The 21032-nt window shown below is 40.7% G+C and overlaps 1 protein-coding gene across 6 annotated transcripts in view; it reads right to left on the reverse strand.

The window, feature by feature from the left end:
* Positions 1-20736, reverse strand: part of SH3BP2 (SH3 domain binding protein 2) — a 38027-nt gene extending 17291 nt beyond the window's left edge. The window contains exons 1-2 of one of the 6 annotated variants that reach the window (XM_071556927.1): positions 803-906; positions 371-433 (exon numbers count right to left, since the gene is read on the reverse strand). In XM_071556927.1, coding sequence (XP_071413028.1) covers positions 371-396 — 26 coding nt within the window. In that variant the 5' untranslated portion in view covers positions 397-433; positions 803-906. Of the gene's footprint in view, positions 1-370; positions 627-731; positions 908-20277; positions 20393-20470; positions 20481-20621 lie in introns of those variants that run through there. The other 5 variants (XM_071556930.1, XM_071556932.1, XM_071556931.1 and 2 more) reach the window with 5 other exon arrangements.
* Between the last annotated feature and the right edge of the window lie 296 nt (positions 20737-21032).

Consider the following 21032-nt stretch of genomic DNA (forward strand, 5'->3'; position numbering starts at 1 on the left):
TGCTTTTTTGGTTACACATTCCATTCCTTAATACTTAACAGCCCCTTTCACAATAGTTTCTCAGAAAGATTAATAGCACAGTACAAACACTGTGAAGTAAATCTTACAAGACAAAGGGAACAGAGAACTAAGCTCAACTGTTGTAAGTAAGTTTACTCTCTTTAACTTGCTTCAACTTGCTTTTCTTTTCTGGCAAAAGTTTTCAACCAACATCCGACTCATCTCTTCCCCCTCCGATTCTATATCCTCTAATTTTCTGCACGAGTTAAAAGTATTTTACCCCAGAGATCATATTCTACTCCTAGTCGTTGTCTGCTCTCTACCTTAAAGAGAAAAGATGATAGAAACACAAGCCACAAAAAGCACTAACCTGGTGACATTGCTCGATCGACACATAGTTTTTCTGCCAGCAGTTTCACCGAATGATTGTTTCCTTTGGGATGACAAAGCCATTAATAACTTATGACCCCTCTCAGGCATGACAGGAACATCCCTGCCCTTCTCCCCGTCCTGGGTATTGCCAGGTTGGACGTGCTGGAGGCGAGAGCTGCTGTACAGTCCACACAGGAGGGAGAGAAACCCTTCCCTGCACCGAGCTGTGGCCAAAAGTGACGCCGCGGCAATGACTTGTTTCCTTTGCTGCTTCCTGTTTCCCCCAGTGTCAGTGGGCAGCACTATCTCTGTCAGATTTCCCGGCTTCCCAGAGCGGTTATAAACCAATTCCCGCATACCTCAAACTTCTGCCAGACATCGGGCTAGAAAGCAGAGGGGATTTTCCAGGGCTGACTTTCTTCCTGCTCACCTTTCAAACCTTTCTTCACCTTTCAAACAACCTCTCTCCCATGGGAGAAGAAGAAAGTTGTCCCTTTTTCTTCCAGCATTCTCAGGCTCTCACAGTGGCAGAGGCACACCTCAGAAACACTGCCTGTGCTGCTGCAGAGCCTGTGCCTCAGGTACTTGCACTGCACCCCAGAACTATTTTAAGTATTTAATCTGTTTTCCTCCCAGTGGTTGGAGCTTGTCCTTCCCTCTTCAACCCGAGAAAATCAAAATAGCCATTTGGAAAAATTCTCAAGCATAGACATGCTCTAGAGCAAGTCTTGCCTGGACATTTCATACTACAGAAACCACAAGAGACAATAAAATTTTAATTCGAGAGGCTGCAGTGCACAATTCCAAGGATGAATATCGCCAACTGATGATAACTAAATGCCATTCTTTTACACTTATTTTCATCTGGAGTTCTTAAAATGATTCAAGTATTTCACTGCTTTGTCTGGAATTAAACAATATCCCAGGCAAGAAAGTTCAAATAAGACAAAACCGACAAGCAAGTTTCTGAATGATAGACAAAACATACATAAGCAAAACTTACTTCATGTATTTTTGGGGAAATGGACATGAATCTGTACCCTAAAATAGAAAGGAGAACAACTCTCTATACAACATCATCTCCTCTTGTAAACTACTCAACAGTCAAAGCACAAAAGAAATTAATATTTCAGGTAGTGCCCATGGCTGTATTGGCAGAAAACCAGCTCTCTCATGGCTGGGCACCTGCCTGCACCCCTTCCATAGCCAGGCTCCATAGGAAGGGGAAGCAAACCATCAATACCACACAGCTGTTGTTAGCCAAAGGATCAGTACATCAACACAAAATCCCAATGCTCTTCAATAAGGATCAACACCCAGTTGTCTCAGGGGCTCAACTAACAGATTTTTCACACAGAAGATACGTAACAGAGGACTCCAGCTCAGTGGCTTGTGAGTTAAATTCACTTGCTTTATTTGCTGCAGTATCAGTTGCCCATTTAGACTTCAGGCAGTAACACATGCTGCTTTAAAGCCGCTTTTCCTCTCCAGGTTCTCTCTCTAAGCATACTCTTCCAGGCCTGCACTGGCATCTCTGCAAGCTTTATCTCTGCCCCAGTAAAAAACCTACAATCAAAATGACAGTCCTTCAGTGTATGTAACACTGGGAAAAAAACTTCAGTTCCTCTTTCCCTTTTCTGGTATGACACCAGAAGTCTTGGTTTTCCCCCTCCAAATTCTGCAACTTACAGTTCCAAGCTCTTTGGCCTCGACAGTGCCAATAAATTATGTCTCCTTTATCCAACACGTTTCTGAAGTACTGCTTTTGCACCCTAACCTTTCTGATGCTGTCCTCTCCCTTTCCTCACTTTAACACTCAAATGCAGCAGGATTTTTCATTTCAAGTTCCAAGATCCTGTTTTGACTTTTCTGGTGATTTCCAACACTATAAAGATGCTCCCAGAGTCAAAGCAAAAGCCATTTTACACTCACAAGCTGTTGTCCCACCAAGGCACAACACAAGTTTAGATGTTTCACAGTTTTGGTAAAATTAAAATTGAGCTTAACTTTCATCAGAAGGCTTGTGTTTTCAAAATTGCAAATAAGGAATCTGAAGAGACATGAAAGCTTTATGGATTTGATTGACACATCTGTCAGGGAAGTGAAAGAGTATTAAATATACCCTTCCTCACAAAGCAAAATTCTGTCAGGCATGGGCCTTTGGCATATGGTTTTCAGACCACTAACCTTCATTTGTCCCCACAAAAATCACCTGTGAGAAGCCGCCTTGCACCAAGCCAGTTACTTCATTGCTTTAACATTATAAGACATCACTTAGAGAGCCTTAAAATGAAGAACCAAAGCATCTGGAACCAACGTTTGGATTTCATTCCAGCAGGGCCACTGTCTGGGGAAGTGAGCCAATCCCCTCTGCCATTGGTAGGCACGGTTCTTGCTGGCAGAAAAAAGCAATCCTACTTATCATTAGTTAATGGAACATGAGAGCAGTAAAATATGGTATAAATTCACCAGTCTCTCTGCAGGGCTGAGCTGTCTGTGCACCAGGAGCGCTTCCTCTTGCCGGCAAATCTACAGGAAACTGCAAGAGTGGACTGCAAATAAAAGCAGTGCAATGAGAGCACGGCAACAGGCGGGGCAGAAAAATTAACAAAGCAACCAAACAGTTAAAACAGCACGAAAACCACTTTCTTTCAGCTGCAGCAAGAGGTCAGTTCAGTAGTCAAGCTCCACAGAGAATAATGTAAGAGCTCATACATTATATATTTCCATAAAAGCCCACGGTATAGTAGGCATTAAGGAAGGCCACATTCTGTTAATCCTCTTTAATAATCTTGGACCAGGAGTAGATTATTAGAAGTATTATTTTATCAATTCTACCAAACTAGTTTTGTCTGAAGTTTCTAGATCACAGTGGAAACACACCCACTGTACTAAGAGATGATATCTGTGTCCACTGTATTCTTCACAACTGCAGACTGTAAAAGAGCAAGAGCAAATCCTTGCCTGAATCCTTCATCTCCTAAGGCAATCTTGCAGAAACACAAATAACCAGGCATCAGAATTACTTCTGCTGGGGGAACTGCAGCATTATCACAAAAAAAAACCCCACAAAACGCAGCAACAGAGCAGAAATGAGGCCAGAACTTTCAAAAAAATCCTCTTTCAACGCCAAAAGAATTCCTAGTCTTTAAACTTCAACTATTATTCCTTCAGCTTACTTTAGAAGAGTTGAGAAAGTCCTAATAATATTTTTACTTATTTATTATACATACTTAAAAAGGTAGCTGAAGTCTTGATAATATATATTCAGTCTAAAACCAAGAAACACTTGAAGTCAAAAAGCTTCCAAATTGCTACTTATACTCATCTGACTCTTAAATTCTGAGTATCTATAGACATGTTTTTGGCTTGGAACTTCAAAATAAGCCAACCAGCACAGGTCCACAATAAATAAGCCATGCCTCAGAGAAAAAGTGTATCAATTTTAAAACAAAGTTAGAACTTTTCATGATTGTGTCACCAAACAGCTTGGCACACATCCCTGAAGATGATGTCATGACTTTGATTTTGATCAAAGTACACTCACAAAGTATTTGCAGTATATCCACAGCTTGTAAAAAAGTAAATTGGACTGGAAGACAAGACCCTTCTGCAGACTGTCAATATAAGAACATTACCATTTAACAGATTATCTTACACCCGATAACCTTGAAAAATAATGCAAGATTTTGTATTAATGCATTGTAGGGCCCCTCACTACTAGAAAGATACTGAGATGCTGGAGCATGTTCAGACAAGGGCAATGAGACTCATGAAGGGTCTGGAGCAAAAGTCCTATGAGGAACATCTGAGGGATCTGGGTTTGTTTAGTGTGGAGAACAGGAGGTTCAGACAGACCTTCTGCAACTCCCTGACAGGAGGTTGTAGCCAGATGGAGGTCATTCTCTTCTGCCAGGTAACAAGTGATAGGGCAAGAGGAATTGGCCTCAAGCTGTACCAGGGGAAGTTTAGATGGGAAAAATTTCTTCACTGAAAGGGTTGTCAAGCACTGAAACAGGCTGTCCAGGGAAGTGGTGAACTCACCGTCCCTGAACGTATTTAAAGACATGTAGATGTGACAGCTGAGGACATGGTTTAGTGGTGAACATGGTGTTGGTGCAAAGGTTGATATTGGACTTGATGATCTTAGAGGTCTTTTCCAAACATAAAGTTCTGTGAAATAAGGACTGAATTAAAATCAGTACAGATATTTCAGCATAATTTTCTATGTTGGCAATTTTTTTATGTGTAGCTTTTCAAGTTAAGTTTAAGGGATTTCTACTGAATCAAAAGCCTCCCCAAACTGTATAGGAGCATTCACTCAGCAATTTAACTAGGTCAAGTCTATGCCAGTCAGACCATACCAGTAAAATTTGGTATAAGTAACACTCAAAGTAGAAGGCAAGTTCGTAAAGCACTTTGCTGCTTTTTTTGTTGTTGTTGTTGGGGTTTTTTTGTTGTTTTTTTTTTTTTGAGGGGGGGGGGGTTGGTTGTTTGGGACATTTTTTTGCTTTTTAAAATAAATTCAGGTGAATTACCAAGATTCCACTTCCATTTACTAACTCAAACTAGATGGACAAATTCTTTGTTTCTTTTAACTGCTACCTATACACAAGGTCATTGAGAAATGACTGTAAATGCTGTTCTGGCTATGATTAGCTTCTATCTTTCATCAGTGCTTGCAGAAGAATTTAAACTAGAACATAGGTTAAAAAAAATGTCATGGAACTGAGTAGAAGTGGCACCATGATTGCCAAAGTCCTATTCCTGCAGACAGCTACAAAGGGAGTTCCCTAAATACACACAGACACCGAAAGTGGGACTTTCCACAAATGATTTATTGCCTTGGCAGACATTTTTGATTCCAAGATATTACTGTTCAAATAATTTTACTGCTAGGCTGGTTTGTGATGAACTGTGTACTATTCTATCACTAAGGTACTCATAACTGATAAATTAGGAAGCACTGTTGGACCTCAAAATAATTCCTGCTTAGATGTCAAAACAGCTTTAAGTATTTAAGATGGTAGACCATGGAAAATTAGTAAAAGTAACATTGTAGGGGGTAACTGTGAGTCCATACCTTAAGGAAAGTTGTTTGGAGTGCACTTTCAAGAGAAGAAAGCTACCTGGAGTGTGTGTGTGGTCCTGTGACCGATGAGACGCTTCAGTGTATGTGAGGTGAATTGGTTAACCAATGTCATGGCATGTTGGATGTGAGAGGATATAAAAAGTGTGGATGTTACTGAGTGAGATTAGATCCAAGAGGAACTTCTAGAACTATCTACTACTACTACTATGAGCTATGAGGAACTGTGTGAATCTATCTTGAATAAAGTCTTGTAAGCCTTCTGAACAAGCCTTCTGATGCCTGCTGTGCCTGAGCATTTTGGACCGTCATTTTGCTGCACCCTTACTCGGGACTAAGGGGGTACCCCTACACAACACCTAAATAAAGGCTTTTAGAAATTTATAAGTGGGAGTCATATCTATTCTGTCCACATCTGACAGGTACATTTACCCAGGAGACATCTTACCACACAAAGTTAAGCCTACTGTTAGGAAATATTTTTTACAGTTGTCTTACAATTCTACTTAAACTGATTTAAATTACATCAAGAGTCCAAGAAAAAAAGAAAGGCAAAAATCCCACCTCAGCAGCCTACACTTATATTCACCATTTTCTACCATTTCTGATACTAAAGCATTCTGAAAAATACACACCATCCATCAGTTCATTGCACACTGTGCTTGTACAAGACTAAGATAACTTAGGTCCAGGACTACTATTGCCAGTTAAAGAGACTATTTTGTGTGAATGCATATGCAATTGGTGGTGTAAAGGTGTAAAGGAGAGCACTCTGGACTCTGAATCCCAAGGACCTGAGTTCCAGTCTCAGTAGGGACTGTCCCCTGGCAGTTCAAGCCTCCCTGCCATCCCATCCCATCTCGGATGCTCAGCAGGGTCAGCCCTGGTCAGTACCGGGTGCTGTGACAGTCCTGAGGACTTCACTGTCACTGTCCAAGCTCGCTCGGCCGTGGCAGATGGACCTTGGGACTGAAACGGTGGGGCCAGTTCTGTGCACGCTGTGCCTCACCTAAACAATCCACTGAGCAGGCTGGAAGGGCACGTGAGGAGGGCCCTGCCCAAATCTGTGTTCCCAAAGTCTGGCCATACATACACAAATAAACAGAAAAATTAACTGAATATAAGCAATTTTGAAACATTCCTGCTGCAGTAGGATCTCAAAACAAACAAACCCACAAAAAGCTTATAGAGAAAGTCCTTTGGAAAGTCTATCAGCAAAAATCTGCAGTGAGTAAGCTCATGAACTCTCTTGCTGACCCCAATAACAAACTACTAAGTGGATCCTAAAGAAATGCAGCAGGCCCTGGTTTAGGGAAGCACTTGGTTATGTCATCCGAGAGTCCTTCAAGCCTGCGTGTCCCTCTCCTGGTGAACTGCAGGAACCTTAGAATTGAGCAAATGTACCTCTGCAGGCAAATGGCCGCAGCCAGCACCAAAGGGGAAGCCCAACTTCTGCCAGACCCTGGAAAAATGAAACAAAACAAACATTTTCTACTTTCATTTCGCTGGGAAAGAGACTATATGATACAATTTAAAGACACAGTGTAACCGCAAAGGCTCACTCTATACTTCACTGCTGTACAACACAGTGGATGGTACTGGTTTTTAAATAACTATTCAGTGAAGCATCTCAGAGTTTGCTGTTCTCATACCTGGAAACTCTGTGAACCAGACTATTAGAATAAGTTAATAACCATGCAAGTGTAATTTATAGAATTAGAAGGCTCAACTGGACTGTATCATTAATGGACTGTCCCCACCTTCAGCAGCTTTGAAGCCACTTGGGCTCAAAACCTCATGCAAGTAAAGTAGGTGCACCAGAAACATGTATTCTTTATTCCAATTCCAAAAACTGTTCCCTTTTAAATCACAATACCAACTTTTTCATCCATGTCCAAAGGATGTTGTAAAGCATAAGTATTTTGCCATTCCTACCTCATAAAACACTAGATCAAAGGACTGAAACAGGTAGGAGCAATTTAGAATAACCAGCATTTAAGGCTACCATGTATTCTATCACTTTGGTAAATCTTCAGGGTTTGGTGGTTTTTTTGTTTTGGTCTGTTTTTTAACAAGCACCAGAAAGAAGATCATGCTTAATTTCTACAAAAGCTGAATTTAATTATGAACACCACATCATGTGTACTTGGGATTTTAAGTGAAGATCTTAAAATTAAAACAGTTCTGCAAAGCTGTGCCAAAAGGACAGCAGTAAACAGTTTTAATCTGGAGGACATGAGATGGAACAGTCAATTCATATTACTTAAAATAACCATCAAATGTATAATCACATGCTTCTTCTACAAGACAATTTGGACAATGGTCTTTTATATTACCATTTCTTCATGGAAATCACTACTTGCTTCAGAAGGATGACCAAAAGCAAAAAAATCCATTCCCCTAAATCTTGTTTAAATGAACTACAAGAGCAAGGATTAGCCTGACATTGACCTATGTCTCCAAAGCTGTCGAGTTGCACTCAAAAGTAAGTTTACACAGGGCTATTTTCAAGTGGAGAAGACATTCATCCACAATGTTTCATAAGTTACAAACATTCATATTTCACACCACAGATCAGTTTGCCCAATCAAATATAGCACTGGCACGGTGCCAGCAGTTTGCAGAAAGGTTTCTCAAACTGTACAAAACCCATGCAGAGTATTATAAAAGCACCAAACACCTGAGAGTAAGACAGGCCACAGGCAGGGAGCTAAAATTCTAAATTCTAACTTTCCATCTGACCTTGACACCACTTAACTCTTCTCAAATCAGCTCCTCCTTTGACCTGTCTTGTATGTCAAGACACATACACTTAAAAATGCCTTTATAAGGATGAACTCCTTCACACCGGGAAAAGGACTTCAGAAAACTACAGGTAATGGGAACAGATTTAATAGTACTGCACATGTAAATCAAAACTCTTCCCAGACCAGTGACCATTAAAAGAGGAGGAAAAAAAGAAAAAAAGCTGTTATGCATCTTGCTTAGCACACAGCAACTGAGAAACTGGAAGTACAGAAATCCATCTCAGATTCCAAGATCTCAGCCTCTGGCAGTTCAAAATGACACCAGTAAGTCCCTGAGCTGCAAATTCTTAGGCTGGAAGAATATTCCATACCTGTGCCCAGTTCTTCCACTTTTCAGCCAGCACTCCTCAGAGCTGACTCCAAACAGCTATTCCTACTGTCCCATACAACTTTGAATGTCTGTTCTTTCCATTCTTATGGCCACATCAAAGATGGTCCAGGTCATTTGGCCGATTCCTGGCCTCACTGACTTTTCATCTCCCAAAATTACTTTTCTTTACTACAGACTAAAAAGAAACACACACACATATATATATTATATATAAATATATATAAGCTCTTAAAGAAATGGTGTATATTATAAACTTCAGCAACCCTTCTTGGTAGGATGAACCACAAAGAATAAGAGCCTTTGGGCACTGTTCTTTGTTACACTGTTTTCTTAAAAAACTCTTTTAAAACAGTGGAGCCAGACCCTTTACAGAGATGATCTGGTTATGACAGAAGGGCTCCCTTCTTCATGACCTCTGAAGTCTTACATTTTGTGCACTGCTAGAACTAATAGCCATTATGTCCAGGGAGTCTGTATAGTATTCTTTCATTTCCAAGTTTTGGTTCTACATAGAATTCACATCGACCATATAACATTTCCAGCAAAAGCTTTTATAGTATTTACAGAATGTTTTCCTTCTATACACATCCTAGACAGTCTTAAGGCATTCTAAACAAAAGTCACTTGGTGTTCACAATGAAGAGCTGAAGCTGGATTTCACTTGCAGAAAGGAAATTCAGGAATATGGGTCAATGGGATTTGTCCTGTTTCAACCTAAGTAATCAAACCTGACATCTTTGTATAGTAAACACAAGAGCAGTTCACTCAGACCCACACGAAAGACAGATCACACATATCACAGATGCACTGATTCAGCTGTGTGCATTACAGCCACCACAAAATAAAAAGGTCTACAAAAGCTGAACTTTAAGGAAAAAGTGCCCTTTCTGTACACTTTAAAAACATTTAATGATATTTGTGACATTTTATTTAGTATTTGAAACCACACAGATTGATACACAACATACTTTAAAAACTGCACAGAATAACTATAGCAAGGTTGAGCTGCACTTTTTTTACAGCCATAAAAAGAATTCTCAGCTTTAGATGTGTACTAGAAAGCATTAAAAGTGCATTACACTCTGTCCAAAAAGCCTCTCCTTCTTCCAGAAAGCATGTGACAATCTTTTGTGCATTCTAGTAATTAATTTTTAAGTAGCAAGCCACTATTTTAATGAAAGACATTCCCAAGATATAATGGATTTAATTTTCAGTTTCTGTCAGGTACATCTTCAACAGACCAAAATGCCATCAATCCCAACACTTCAAACAAAAATTATCCCATTATATACTTAAAACAGTTTTGTCTACAGAATTTTATGAAAAAATTCTAAATTGTCACAGATTAGCAAAGATTGACCTAATCACAAACTCACTGTGGGTCATATCCATTGCTCCAGTGCCACTTCCTCTCCTGTGCAGTCTATCAGAGAACCAGCAGCTGCCAAGGCACAGTCAAGAATAACAAGTACAAAGACTGCACTAGTTGTAGTTTAACTGAATGTGAAAAAATAAGCCTTTAGTCAGGAAGAACAGGAGAATTTTTGAGTTCTGGCTATGTACTGTATACCTTGACATCTTAAAGCTCACACTTTTTGTTCCTTTGGAATACTGTGTAATTTTTCTCTTTTTTTTATTCCACTTTGTTGGAGATTAAAGTTATTCTTGTGATAATTCATGTGATTATCCTTGTGATTACAGTTAGAAATCACAAGGAATCTATTCTCCAAGTCTCACCATTCATTTTGTATTTTGGCTGTTCAACAGAGCACTACCATCAATACTTTTCACTCTAATACAACCTCCCTCTTCTTTTTCTAAGTCATGTCGCTGAAATACACAACATAAACCCATCAAATCTTAGATCACTAAGGATTAAATAGTGAACAGTGATATAATTTATCTTCTTCTTAACACAGCATTTTTAGGAACAGACCAGGTTTGTATTTGCCTGTTTTGTGGACTCACGCCCAAGTATCAGGCCAAGTTCATATTTGGTCTTCACCTGTGAGTTACTCAAAAACCTAAAAACCTAACCACAAGAAACTTAAAGAAAAGGAAGTCTGCCCAATGCCACTGCTACAACTGATAGACTGTGTGGGAGACAAAGCCCTTCCACAAATTTGGTTTCTCTAAGAAGGACACTTCACAACTCCTGATTCATGTGTCAGGTGTGTGTCTTCCACATACCTTCCCAATTAAAATAGACAAGCAACCACATTTAGAGAAAAGTTAAACCAGGCCATGCACTTCATCTGCTTAGAGCTCCAAAAATTACAGGGGATGAGTAACACATGGCAGGCAAATTACTCAATATGTGGACTAGAAAGATGAAATGGCATAGAAACAAGGATTAATTAGAAGCAACTAATTAGCATGTTCTTTGCTATCTAAAATGGAAGAGAACAGTCTAGGAAGGAAGGGAATTGTGTAAAGATGCCACATTAAGATTTTCAAGCAAGAAGACCTCTATTTGCTGGTTTTCCTAGCAAAGACTCTGCTGCAAATCCCTTCTGCTTGGCTTTGCCTCAATAAACAAAACTCATCAATCAAGTGCCACATTCTTCGGAGTAAGATCTCCAACTTGGAAGAAGAGACACAACTTCCAGTTCAATTGCTCAGCAGTGAGCTTCCCACTGCCAAGGAATTATTAAGCAGCATGGTAAGCCCATTAGATCAGCATTTAGTACATCTTTAGTAATTAACATATTTATCACTAAGTCCTTGCCACCTGCCAACCCAGTTTTGCTGGGGAGCCAAATCCCAGAGTGCAAGTGCACAGGTGGCACCAGGAGTACTGTGACACCCTCTCTCCCACTAAGATATTCTCCTCCTCCTGGCAGTCGTCTCAGTTCTCTAGGATCAATAAGCTAAGCAGAGCAGCCACCAGCCTGCAGGAAGGATGGGAAACACAACTGTTACCCACTGAAGGAGCAGGCATGCTGTGCAGAAGTGGGGAAACAGCCTGGCAGCAGAGGCACAGCAGGCACAGTGCCAGCATGACAGAGAGTTTCCAGACCTAATCACTTTGGTATCATCTAGTACTGTGCACACTTGGAAACACGGTATTCCATCTTATGAGCATTGTTTCCATCACTATTAGAAAGGTTATCTGCACCTCAAAGCAAAAGATGTGACACTCAATGAATCCACACAGGCCTCTGACAATGTTTAATTTGCCTCTTCAGACACTTGGATCAATGGTGTTCTGAACAACAACCTTCACACCAGCTGTGGGATTTGCCAAAGGACAGAAATAAAGGATTCTTCTCTTCTTTTTTTTTTTTTTTTTTGGGGGGGGGGAGGATTGGGAAGAGTGCAGGAGGCAGATGACTCACTGAGGCTTCGAGTTGTGAAGGAAAGAAGAATTTCACTGTGTGTTCTTCCCATAACAGCTTCCCACAAATACAGTAATTTCCTCTATGTGGCCAGAGAACAGTTTGGCTATCTAACTCTGTTCTAGTTTAAACATGAAGAGTACATTTAAAATATTCCTCTTTCCCTTCCAAATTTCCTGTCCTCCCCCACTGCACAGTCACACATCAAGTATTTATCTAGCATAACCCTAGCAGTCTGCCATGCTTAATTTACTCCTGAGTAAGAGTACCCACACAAATATATTGGTGGCAGGACTGGAATATATTTGTGCCAGACTATGCATCATCTTATTATTTGTTTGGGTTCTCCTAAAGCCAGGATGACAACTCTGCTGTATATAACCCCAACAGTATTTTTCAAGGTAGTTTTCTACCTTCAGCTCCATAGGGGGAAGAAAACTACTAATCTTACAGCAAGACTTGTGTGCCCCTTTGCAATTTGTATTCTGCTTTCTCAGAAAAGCCTTTCAGGTTAGCACTGATGAGTGTATTCACCTATTTACAGTCCTAATGCAAGTCCTCAGTGAAATATTGAAAGTAAGGACTCCTTCCTAGACACCAAATAGAGACTGCATAGCACTGGCTGTCCCGCGTTCCTGTATGTGGTGCACCCACTTGTACAGCAGAAAGAGTATTCCTTCACACAGTATGTATACAAAAGTCTGTTTACACAAATCCCACTCTTAAAATGCGCCGTGCTCTGGAAACATGCCTACCTGGCATGGCAGCAGAGCATGATCAACTGACTGAAAAATTAGAGTGGAAAGCTTGAGTGTTTAAGCCTGACTGATTAAAGGCAATTAACAGCTGCAGATGCTCAGCAGCTGTGCAAGTCAGGTCACTTTTCTGCCCAAACATAGCTTGAAGTGCCTCATTTTGATTAGTCAAGCTTACAGATCAGTTTTGAATTAGCTAATTACAAGCTTTTCATCAGACAATAGGACCTGTAGGCTCATAGTCCAGGTTTCCTTGTGCTAAATTTCTCTCTACATCATTATCAGGAAAAAAAATAGAAAAAATGCTAATCCTTCCTGGAATACAGGAAAGCACAGAACACAAGAAAGACGAGTAGCTCTTACACTGCCTCTGTATCTAAAGTGTACAGTTTTATCAATAAAAGGACAAACCAGAAGCTGACTTCAGTACATATGCTTGGTCAAAACACTGCGATTACTAGATTGGTGTAAATGGTTTAGGACAGGATGTAATGCAAAACCAATGTCGAGTAACAACCATCTCTGCAATAAAATCATATCACAGTGCTCCGAGATAAGAGATGCTCTCGCCTGAGGAAACAACTCTTGCAATTGCAATGCACTGAACTGAGTCTCTTCAGAGCTCCAGCTTGGTGCCTAGGAGAAACAATTCTCTGATATGTTGTAATAGAATTTCTGTTAAGCAACATCATGGTAATGATTTATTCTTTTTAGTAGTGTTGTCACAAGACTCGAGGCTAACAATTTTAGCCTGTGCTGCTTGGTTGCAGGAACGAGCTCTCAAGTAACTATGTTCTGGTTTGAATGCCAACCTCAGCACCGACATGCATGCAAGCAACTTCTGATGAAGCTAAGGGGAACTGGGGAGACTTTGAGGTGAAATTTGTAAGGATGTGGCATTCAAACCAAAAAACTCTGCTATAAAGTTAAAAGTTAACAAGTCTTACAAATACACCAATAGAGAGTTTGTTCATTGCTCAAGTCAGAACGTTAGGGAGTATGGTAAGTTAATAAAACATGATATGAATGACCATTTCAAGGAGATTTTAACTTTGAATAAGATTTGCATGAAGTTATTGAAAGGAATCACAGATAAAAATCTAGTTTCTAATACTATAGGTATTTATAAAATTTATATTTATAAAAGTGATTGTTTTCAGAATGATGATTAATCTCTACCACCACAGTAGCCGAGGTCAAAATTAGAAGAAGGAAACAAAGCTTCCTACCAAACCACTTTGTTTTCTTTTTCTTTTTTTTTTGGTCTTACAAGACATATTTCAACAGACAAGACCAAGGTATTCACAACACTCTACTTCCACCTCTCTTCTTCCTTTTTTCACTACTAAGCAGTTATTACATGAAAAATGAAAACAAGTAACACACTTTTACATTTATTAAAATCTGTTTCAGGATCTGAGTTGTCACCCTGGAGTCCCACATTAATAAAGACATCTCAGTGACTGATTTCAGCAGAGTAAAGCTCTGCTGGAGAGTAGGAAGCTTATTTGTCTGGAGAAGAACTGAACATGGAAGTGGCAACTGACGTGCTAAGTAAGAGTTCCCTCCTTCCAGGGTTCTTGTTTTTCATTTCGCATGACCCTAAATGAAAAACTGGAGTTATTTAAATCATCTCAGCTGTAAAGCATTTAGAATTAAACCTTGCTTTTGTTTAACGATTAATTATTAAATTGCACAGCACAGGTTCATGGTTCATCTAGATAGGAACACTGCCAGCTAAACTAGACCTGACCTTATTTCCATCTGTTACAGCAGAATAACACCAAAAGACACAGTTCAGCTGGCAGTTCCATGCTGATTAACCTAAACAATGAAAAAGTACATTTACACTAAGTAACAATGGAGCTCAGGTCACTGAAGTCCAATCTAAATTCACATTCTTGTCCTAATAAAGAGAAAACCACACATGCAGACTATAGTTCCATCACCCAATATGTTTTTGCTTCATTATCTTGGCCATACAGGTACTAAACCTACACATCCTCAATCTTTTTACTTCCTTCTACTATTTGTTCTTCTCTTGTTTACTTGGCTATGCTTCAAAATGAGAAATCCTTTGCTTTTAGTCACGTCTGTTATCGTAAATCACCTTTCATGATGGGTCTTGCAGCAGACATATCATGTCTCTCTCTCTACTCAACACTTACACAAAAAAACATCTCTGAGGTAGCAACAGATCCAGACATGTACACTGGTGCCACTGGACTCTCTCAGTGTTTTCTTTCCAAGCACTGCCAGAAGCAAGAGTGAAGAATAACATTCAAACTCTAATGAGCAGCTTTATTTTCTACAGCAAACTGGGATAAATCACTTAACTGGAACTTGGTAACCAGTGTTAAGCCAGGGTGCTGGAAAACTACAAATCAGCTATAAGACAGCAGATGAACTAGGACATAAAATACTAACAGCCATCTCTAAGAACTGCATATTTAGGTAAAATTTCAGTATACGTATTGCTGTTCCTCCCCTGCTCCTTTTCTGCTTCTTTTAAGGGTCCAGCTACTGTGATGAGGGATTTTAGTTTCTGGTTTTTAAAAACTGCACGTTATCCTTCCAACTAGAGGAAAGGCTTAAAACAAAGTACAGGCACACTGGAAGAAAGTGAATAATAAATGCTTGCTTAAAATACACACATCTTTTTCTTACAGACCTCATTCACAACTTTTACATACTTGTGAAGTGTTCCTGCCAGAAAGAACAGAACTCTAAAGTTATAGGGTTTTGGTACTCACAGAAAAGGTTAAATATTACTCAGCATGGCCACCAGATTTCTAGAAAAATTATTAAGGCTGATAATTCACTCAGTTGTTTCTCCTACATGAGCTCCAGTAGAAATTCCATTTTCATAATTTGAGGAAAACATCTGGAATGAAAGATTTCCTGTTTGAAGAGCCCTGACAAGGGAGTTCATGATTAAAGGCATAAATCCAAGTTTCTCCTAGTACTCTCATTTATGGCAAAGCTGAAGGCATAATAAATAAAAGCCTTGGTTAAGTATGTTCAATAATTTTTCTGTTTGGGTGTTGCAATATAATCCCTGCACTGAAACAATCAATAGTACCAATGAAGTGTTTTACAGCAAGGTATGCAAGCCCTTAGTGCATGCACATGGCAAGATGCTGTACAGGGAAACAAAGTTTAGTGGCAATGTCTACTGCATCAAGCAACAAAATCCATGATCTCTTTACATGGACCACTCTAAAACCTTCATAAAGTGATCTTAAATCCATGTGCAGGTATTAAGTTTTCTAAATGTTCCATGAGACAGTGAGAGCCATTTCCACACTGCAGAAGTCTCTGTAGGCACCTAAATCCATTTGGAATAATCGGAAATTATCATAGTCACCCTTAAGTGCTCATACATTACAATATACATAAATTAGAGTCAGTCAAACTACAAAGAACAGAACCCCAAACTCCTGTATTTCTGCCCTAACACATCCAAGGAAGTGGTCTACCATGACCAAAACAAATCTCTTGTTTTTATAAGTTACAGTACAGTGGTTGCATTTAACTATGAAGAAAGTGTTTACCTTTTAAAAAGATAAGGATACAAAAGCAAGTTTGAATTGGGAAGTTTCTTCTTGGACAAATTAACACTAGAAGAGCAGGGCAGGGTTGGAATTAAAGGCATATGCATTTTCTGGAAGACAGAACAGATTTCATGATTTGAACATCCCTACTGTTCCACGAGGATGCAAGTGATTCTGATCATACACAATTAATGATATAATGTTTGTCAGTTGAGTAAATAAAATCAAAATCCAGAAAGCTTTAACCATAACCAGCTGAACAGTGGGAATTCTCAAATTTAAGAGGATGAAAACAGGCATTCCCTGGCCTTCTTGGAGTTTTACATGTGGCCTCTCCAGAAAGATAAGATTGTAAGGAAGTAAAGGTGTGTTTTTCCTACCTGAGGGCAACTACAGACATGCAAATTAATCCAGCAACAAAATTCAGTGAGCAGCTATTCCTAAACTTAGCAAAGACTTGCTTATCTCACACCAGCCAGATAGCTCAGCTCTTTACAAGTGTTTTAGGAGACAATCAGAATGTCCACTTTCCATGAAGCTTTGCCAGAGGTACTTTAGAGAGAGCCCGAGCTACAGATTAGGTGTCCCTGAATTAGCCTGGTCCAACCAGCCTCTGACAGTGGCAGGAAGACAGCAGGAATCCTTACAAGAGGCATGTAAACTGTTCTCTTCTCTGCTCCTAAAACACAGTTTGCAGGAGCTGAAGCCACGAGTATTGCCAAGGTCTGATTGCTGAGCAATTGTAATTCCTTCTCTGCACTGTACACCATCTTTAAGTTTCTTTCTGCCAAAGATATTCAGATATGCATAACTACTGCAATAACACCACCTTGGAAGAGATAAGAACTTGGCCATTACTGGAAATGAGCTGGCATGCAAACAAAATAAATAGATTATTTCAGTTATGCTGGTATGCTGGGATAGGAGAACAACGTTTAGATTTGTTTCCATAGGAAGTCATGTCCCTGCATTCTCCCCTAAGTATTGCTTTGTTTAAAATTAATCCCTTACCTCAGGAAAAATTGTTTTCAGATTCCTGAACGTGTCAGACAAAATGTACACTCTTCTACTCCCTTTCTTTTTAAGAAAAGAAGTAAGAAATTCAACATAGGAGTGCATGGAGAAGAGGCAAGACTGAAAAAAACTCGAATCAGATCTTGGAGAAATATTGTTTAGACAATGTGGTCTTAAAAAACAGCGTACTACGAATTCTTTTATGAGTTCTAGTCAACCAACTAAAGCAAGCAATCCAAAGATAAACATGCTTATAACATATAACATGATAAATAATTACCTAAATTTTACAATGATACCCAGTGTAGTTCTACTGATCAAAACTTCAGTGCCTGCAAATCTTGCCTCAACATATCACAAAAGGCATAACTCATTTAGTAGTTCTAGCATAAAACAGGTAGTGTTGATAGAAGGAGAGGGTTGTTGATTAACAAGAGAGTTAACAATGGTCAATACATATTAGAGGAACAGTGACATAGGTACATGTGACAACAGTATGAGAAACACACATTCCATTTAGTACCATATTTACAGAAATGTATTGTGCCTCTCAGACTACCTTTGAGCCTGCCTTAAGTCCCCCTGACTTCTAGACTCCAAAAATCCCTTCCCATCACTGTTCCAGTACAATAGAGGCTCAAAAGCATTGTGAAGCAATGTTACGAGGAAATGCCTTCATGGAATAAGTTTATCTTAAGAAAATGACAGAAGAATGCTTAGCTACACAAGAGAAGAATAGCCATCTAAGAGGTTATTTTCTCTCTTCCATTGGAAATCCCACTCAAAAGACAAAATGTACTGTGGAAAAATCATTGTATCAACGAATAATTTTTAATCTAAGCAAAATCAGTTTAGTCTGGCAGTTCCCTGGTAAGAGTTAGGAGTCCTCACCATTGCTTACAGAGCTATTCATTAGAACTACTGAGAGTCTGAGCTTCTATGAACTTTCCTCCAAGGTCCAACAGAAGTAGTAAGCCAAGATCCTGTTCCTACAGTAATACCAACTGTAACTATACAAACAGTAGGGTTACTTACATCTGCAAGTGCTTTTAAGATCAGGGCTTAAGCCAGAATAATTAATGGACACAATACTTTCAGGGCTGCACATTCCAAACTCATGAAACTGCTGGATAGTCTGACAAAAGACTAAGTTACCCATTGTCTACCATCCCATGGAAGATACACCAACACTAAGGCAATGTTGTCAAGTCAAAACACATACCCCTCTATTAGAGCAACAAATGCACCAACCCAAGGGCTGTGGGGCAAAGAGTAACCAGCAGGGCTGGAGTGTCAGAGGCACTTTTCCTAAAGGTAAAATGACAAATACATATGTGCCTTTTGGTCATCCCAGTTTGCGTTTCACTGCTGTAAAGAACAAGTTAACAGTTCTTAACGCATTTCCATTTCTACTTGGCATTCATTACCAAAGTGGCTATCGTGTTTCATTTTCCATCCAAGGAGAGTGCTTCCCATCCACTTAAGCAAGAAGGAAACTTTTCATGCCCCCTGTTTTTTGGGGTTTTTTTTGGTTTGGTTTTTTTTGGGTTTTTTTTTTGTGTAGGCTAACTAAATTTTCTAACAGCAATTTTAGATTGTACGTGTGGTCTTCGAAGTACAAGGGGTTCATCTGCTTATAGGAGCTCACAGATTCACAGTCAGCTGATCACATCAGGCACAAGCACAGGAATTCTCACTCAGCCCTGCCTGAGGTGTCTGCTGGAACTTATCTTGATGTATTCATTCTTACTGCTTTGAAAAACTTTAAACCCTTTAACTCTTTCCAGAACTGTCATCTCTGCATTTTCCTCCTTTATAACTTAAAAAAACCCCTCTTTACTCTCTGGCTCTTTCAGTATGAAGTTTACGGAAAGCTGGAAGATTTCAAAACAAAACAATTACAAACAGGAAACAGCATTTAACCCACCACTAAGCTGACCCAGCACTGACTCCTCACTAATGGAATATTGGCAAGGGGTATCTATTAATCAGCTCTTCTGCAACATCAAGATGGCTCCAAAATAGTGTAAAAGAAATGTGTTATGCCTAAAAGAAAAACACCAAGTTAATTCTGCTTTTGTCTGAAGTGTGAAAGAGGTACATGAAGGAAACAAACTGCAGAGGCTCCCACTCTATGTTTCCTGTACAAATACAACCAAAAATAAACAGAAGAGGTGTGTAATTATTTAGACCTAAATTTGTTTCATAACCCCTGAGACACTAAAACTAAGAGCAGAGTGAAAGTGGAAATTTGCTTTTCACAGTAACCAACATACCAGTCAAATTCAACTAATTTCTAAGGGCAATCTTTAAATCTCTCTGTTCACAGCCAATCTGAGCTCACAAACCAGCAGGAGACTGTGAAAAGTGTTTAGTAACACTGCTGCAACTGTAATGATGAAGTTAGACATGGTATGAGACCAGTTCAGTCCCACTACTGACCTATACTTAGCTAGCATCGAGACTCAAGAAGTCTCAGCAGACAGGATGGAAGGAAGGGAAACATTTATCCACCTTCTCAAGTTAATTCTGGACAGCAGTAACTAATTTGCACTGGTCACTTGTGAGATAAAAGCTGACAAATCAAATAAGCACATGCCAGGTGTCCGTGCCCTCTACTAATCCAAAAGTCACAGTCCAGAGCTTGCACAGAGCCTGCACCTGTCGAAGAACGGGAACTTTATACCTAGGTTGAAGTGACAGACCTGAGTAAACAGGAGAGGACTTCCAAGATTGATGCAGATGATAACACTACAGAAAACGCTGTCACAAACGCATTTGTACTCTATGTTTCATCTCTAAAAAGTCTGACCTCATCATTTAACGTTTATTTAGATTATCAGTGGAAACGTGCTAGGAAATGACTCCTGATGCTCACAACGCCAGAGACGCAGCTCAACACAAGTGGGAAATACAGCTGCTGGAAAACACCTGCATATTTTTCCGCCCCCTAAAGAGCCTTTCCTTCTCACACGGGCGAACTCACAGCGATGACCCGACCCCATCCCGCCTCCCACCTGAAGGCGACCAAAGCAGCGTCGAACTGAAGCCGTCGTCCCACGGCACGGGGAGACACAAAGCCTATCCCCGCTGTTCCCCCTCGCAGCGGGAACAGCACATTTTCGAGGGAAACCCGCGGGTCGGGAGCGCTCCAGCGCCGGGTGGCAGCTGCGGGGCTGTCCGGGGCCTCCCGAGGCTCCCGTGACTCACCCGAGGAGTTTCCCGGCGCCCTCTGACACCGCAGCGTCGGGACGGGGGAAGGGAGACGCGGACACGTGCGGGGCGGGGAGCGGGGCTGGGGAGCAGGGATGCCTCTGCCCGACCGCTCCGGGACAGGGCGCCGTGAGGACAGGGCGCTTACCTCGGCTCGGCTCGGCTCGGCTCAGCTCCGCGGGCAACAGCCGCCGCTCCGGCCCCGCATCCCCACTCCACAGCCCCACCACGCTCAGCACACCCCGCGCCCTCCTCTTCCTTCACCTGCCGGGGCGGCACCGCCTCCCGCGCCCGCCCCATCGGGGCAGTGCCGAGGGAGCTGCGGGGGAGCTGCCGGCGGGCGGGGCCCGGGTCTGGTCCGCGTCAGGCACCGCTCGGCTCTGCCAGGACTGTGTGTGCCGAACCTCCCGACCGCCGCTGCCTCGGCTCTGTCCAGAGCCGGGACAGAATCAATGAGATTGTAAAAGAGACCGTCGAGTCCAAGCCGTGACGAAGCACCATCATGTCAGTCGTACCGTGGCACTGAGTGCCTCGCCCAGTCTTTTTAAAACACCTCTAG

This window comes from Pithys albifrons, chromosome 5 (genome assembly GCF_047495875.1).
Source record: "Pithys albifrons albifrons isolate INPA30051 chromosome 5, PitAlb_v1, whole genome shotgun sequence".
NCBI classification, from domain to species: domain Eukaryota; kingdom Metazoa; phylum Chordata; class Aves; order Passeriformes; family Thamnophilidae; genus Pithys; species Pithys albifrons.